Source organism: Perca flavescens, chromosome 11, assembly GCF_004354835.1.
Source record: "Perca flavescens isolate YP-PL-M2 chromosome 11, PFLA_1.0, whole genome shotgun sequence".
Taxonomy (NCBI): Eukaryota; Metazoa; Chordata; class Actinopteri; order Perciformes; family Percidae; genus Perca; species Perca flavescens.
The window spans coordinates 1,418,590-1,423,589 of NC_041341.1; the positions used below are offsets into that span (position 1 = coordinate 1,418,590).

General features: G+C 42.7%; 1 protein-coding gene across 1 annotated transcript in view; it reads right to left on the reverse strand.

The window, feature by feature from the left end:
- Positions 1 to 5,000, reverse strand: part of itgav (integrin, alpha V) — a 71,125-nt gene that overhangs the window by 39,969 nt on the left and 26,156 nt on the right. Inside the window, exons 4-6 of the mRNA XM_028590306.1 lie at positions 4,131 to 4,245; positions 3,943 to 4,004; positions 2,933 to 2,981 (exon numbers count right to left, since the gene is read on the reverse strand). Of these exons, the coding sequence (XP_028446107.1) occupies positions 2,933 to 2,981; positions 3,943 to 4,004; positions 4,131 to 4,245 (226 nt within the window). The remainder of the gene's footprint in view (positions 1 to 2,932; positions 2,982 to 3,942; positions 4,005 to 4,130; positions 4,246 to 5,000) is intronic.

Genomic DNA, 5,000 nt, shown 5'->3' on the forward strand with positions numbered 1-5,000 from the left:
ATCGTTTAATCACACTTTTTGGAGCATCAATGCTCTGTTAGATTTCCAAGAATCTCCAAGAATCTCCACTGCTGAAGCGCAAACCCATTTTTCAACTCATAAACTAAGAACTTTATTTACAGGCTACGAAGAAGAAGAAAAAAAGGATCCAAGTTGTAATAAAGAGGGCCATCTATCTGCTGCTGCAAGCTGGCGACAGGAAGCCGTCTCTGGTGCTTCACCTAAAGCTCCAGCCAGTGGTCACCCACATCCAGTGTTTTTATATCAGACATGTGGGTTTCTTACAACCAAATTGCCCCAAAATAACTAGGGTGCATGCATGTACGTTGTATGGAACCCATAAAACATATACAGTGGAGCTCATAAGTTTATGAACCCATGCTAAAGTTTTTGGAAATTGATCTTAATGCCTCAATTTAAGAAAGAAAAAAAAAAAAAAAAGGAAAAATCCAACATCTTAAGGACACCAATTCTCTTAGTGAATGAATAATGTATCGTAAATAAATAAAATAAATGTTTTGGAAGTCTTTAAATTCAACCTTTAAAAAAGGTGCACTATGAGTTCCTGTATGGTCACTTCTGTTGACGTTCCAAGGAAATTCAAAAGAAAAACAGAGCAAGCTCTTTCCTTTTTACAAGAAAGGCAAAGATCCTTTACACTCTTCTTCTACTTCTTCTCCCAGCGCACGTGCAGTTGTGTTCTGTTGACAACTATGCGTCGCTCAACATACGTCACATGCTCTGATTGGTTGTAGGTCTATCTGTTGCTCTGGTTGGTTGTAGGTCTATCTGTTGCTCTGACTGGTTGTAGGTCTATCTGTTGCTCTGATTGGTTGTAGGTCTATCTGTTGCTCTGACTGGTTGTAGGTCTATCTGTTGCTCTGATTGGTTGTAGGTCTATCTGTTGCTCTGACTGGTTGTAGGTCTATCTGTTGCTCTGATTGGTTGTAGGTCTATCTGTTGCTCTGTTGCTTGATTGGTTGTAGGTCTATCTGTTGCTCTGATTGGTTGTAGGTCTATCTGTTGCTCTGACTGGTTGTAGGTCTATCTGTTGCTCTGACTGGTTGTAGGTCTATCTGTTGCTCTGATTGGTTGTAGGTCTATCTGTTGCTCTGATTGGTTGTAGGTCTATCTGTTGCTCTGATTGGTTGTAGGTCTATCTGTTGCTCTGATTGGTTGTAGGTCTATCTGTTGCTCTGATTGGTTGTAGGTCTATCTGTTGCTCTGATTGGTTGTAGGTCTATCTGTTGCTCTGATTGGTTGTAGGTCTATTCGTGGCTCTGACTGGTTGTAGGTCTATCTATACTCTGATTGGTTGTAGGTCTATCTGTTGCTCTGTTTCGTTGTAGGTCTATCCGTTGCTCTGATTGGTTGTAGGTCTATCTATTACTCTGATTGGTTGAAGGTCTATCTGTTGCTCTGACTGGTTGTAGGTCTATCTATTACTCTGATTGGTTGTAGGTCTATCTGTTGCTCTGATTGGTTGTAGTTCTATCTGTTGCTCTGATGGTTGTAGGTCTATCCGTTGCTCTGATTGGTTGTAGGTCTATCCGTTGCTTTGATTGGTTGTAGGTCTATCCGTTGCTCTGATTGGTTGTAGGTCTATCCGTTGCTCTGATTGGTTGTAGGTCTATCCGTTGCTCTGATTGGTTGTAGGTCTATCCGTTGCTCTGATTGGTTGTAGGTTTATCTGCTGCTCTGATTGGTTGTAGGTCTATCTGTTGCTCTGATTGGTTGTAGGTTTATCTGCTGCTCTGATTGGTTGTAGGTCTATCTGTTGCTCTGATTGGTTGTAGGTCTATCTATTACTCTGATTGTGATTGGTTGTAGGTCTATCTGTTGCTCTGATTGGTTGTAGGTCTATCTATTACTCTGATTGGTTGTAGGTCTATCTGTTGCTCTGATTGGTTGTAGGTCTATCTATTACTCTGATTGTGATTGGTTGTAGGTCTATCCGTTGCTCTGATTGGTTGTAGGTCTATCCGTTGCTCTGATTGGTTGTAGGTCTATCCGTTGCTCTGATTGGTTGTAGGTCTATCCGTTGCTCTGATTGGTTGTAGGTCTATCTGTTGCTCTGATTGGTTGTAGGTCTATCTGTTGCTCTGATTGGTTGTAGGTCTATCCGTTGCTCTGACTGGTTGTATGTGTATCTGTTGCTCTGATTGGTTGTAGGTCTATCTATTACTCTGATTGGTTGTAGGTCTATCTATTACTCTGATTGGTTGTAGGTCTATCTATTACTCTGATTGGTTGTAGGTCTATCTATTACTCTGATTGGTTGTAGGTCTATCTGTTGCTCTGATTGGTTGTAGGTTTATTTGTTGCTCTGATTGGTTGTAGGTCTATCTGTTGCTCTGATTGGTTGTAGGTCTATCTGTTGCTCTGATTGGTTGTAGGTCTATCTGTTGCTCTGATTGGTTGTAGGTCTATCTATTACTCTGATTGGTTGTAGGTCTATCTATTACTCTGATTGGTTGTAGGTCTATCCGTTGCTCTGATTGGTTGTAGGTTTATCTGCTGCTCTGATTGGTTGTAGGTCTATCCGTTGCTCTGATTGGTTGTAGGTCTATCCGTTGCTCTGATTGGTTGTAGGTCTATCCGTTGCTCTGATTGGTTGTAGGTCTATCCGTTGCTCGGATTGGTTGTAGGTCTATCCGTTGCTCGGATTGGTTGTAGGTCTATCCGTTGCTCTGATTGGTTGTAGGTCTATCCGTTGCTCTGATTGGTTGTAGGTCTATCCGTTGCTCTGACTGGTTGTAGGGCTATCTGTTGCTCTGATTGGTTGTAGGTCTATCCAATAGAGTGCAGAGGCATTTGAGCCATAATCCCAGCCCAACGCAGCAGACTCACACGACGTCAGGCTAGTAACCCAGTGCAGTTGTAAAGAAAATGGAATTTGTAATTTAATAGTAAGTGTTTTCATAGTTCTCACCCTGCCAGTAGAAGCTGCCAGGTCCTCCCACCACCACTCTGTTGCTCTTCTGAAACCACAAAAACAAAGAAAGAGACTCTCACTTGTTCGTCGGCCCCTTAAGGTCAGCGGCAGAGGAAGTATTCAGGAGAGGTGGGAATCTTCAGCGAGCTCCCGATTCGATTACGATTATCACGTCAGCGATTCGATATCCCGATGTATCACAATGCGTCAAATAAATGTTTCTATTCAAGGTTAAATAAACCAAACATTCTGCAGTGCTCTTAATACTAAATAAACTATATACATTAAACTATACAGCACTGAGCACATGGCACCTCCTGAATGTGCAAAAACACACACCAGAATATGTAAACTAGTGATGGGCTGCTCCCTCTTAGTGGATTGGTCGACTAATCGGTGGTTTTGGTCTTAGTCAACTTAGATCTCTTTACTCCATTAGTCATGTCTGATGCTTTTTTTCATGCTGAATGACTTATTTCCAAGAAACGTACGAGCACATCTCTGGTAAACACAAGAATAAAGGGTTGACATTTGACCTAATAGATATCACCGTGAAACCTACTTTGATTACTTTCATTAAGGCAGTTGTTTCTTGTATTACACGTTTTCTGAAATATTGTGTTTAAATATGCAAAGGAGGCGTTATCTTATTCAATATATGCATCCTTTTAGCATGACTCTTTGCGGAGAAAGTCAGATTTACAGATCTGTCGATTAAATCAACTCATCCATACAATTGAATGAGTGTTAGTCGACTAAGAATTTCTTCAAATCGAACACAGCCCTAATGTAAACAGAAATGTTGTTAGGTCTACTTTAAATTGTAAACAGAAATAATCGATTATGAGCCGGCCGATTATCGATGCAGCATCGTCCACGTCCACGATTCCGTGCATCGATTATTTGAGTGATTTCAACACCTCTAGTATTCAGATCCTCTAATTCAGTAAAAAGACTACTACCACTCGGTCAAAGTACAAACAAAAGTGTTTTTCGGGGGTTTCTACCTTGAGGAAGTCGACACTGAAGCCGGCCTGGCAGAAGCCCTGGCCCTCGGGAGAGTTCGCAGCTAGACACGGGAAGAAAACATGAAGAGAAGAGAAGTTATTGATTATATAATGGCAGACATTCTGCGTAGAGGTTTATTGCACGTTATGTCTAATGAAAGACAGACGGGCGGAGGAAAAGAACGGACTCGATCTGCAGGGCGAGTACTCCACCACGGTTGCTCCTTTCTTCAGGTAACACGTTCCCACGGGCTCTCGCTCAGACACACCGAAGGTCGACCACTGGTACAGGGGAGCACAGGCCTGGAAACACACACACACACACACACACACACACACACACACAGAGACACACACACACACACACACAGACACACACACACACACACACACACACACACACACACACACACACACACACACAGACACACACACACACACAGAGAAACACACACACACACACACAGAGACACACAGACACAGACACACACACAGACACACAGAGAAACACACACACACACACACACACACACACACACACACACACACACACACACAGACACAGACACAGACACACACACACACACACACAGAGAAACACACACAGAAATACACGCACACACACACACACACACACACAGACACACAGAGAAACACACACACACACAGAGACACACACAGACACAGAGAAACACACACACAGAGAAAACACACACACACACACACAGACACAGAGAAACACACACACACACACAGAGACACAGAGAAACAAACACACACACAGAGAAACACACAGACACAGTGAAACACACAGATACACACAGAGAAACACACACACACACATAGAGACACAGAGAAACACACACAGAAATACACACACACACACACACACACACAGAGAAACACACACACGCACACAGAGACACACAGACACGACACACAGTGAAACACACAGACACACACACACACAGAGAAACACACAGACACACAGAGAAACACACACACACATAGACAAACACACACAGAGAAACACACACACAGATACACACAGACACACA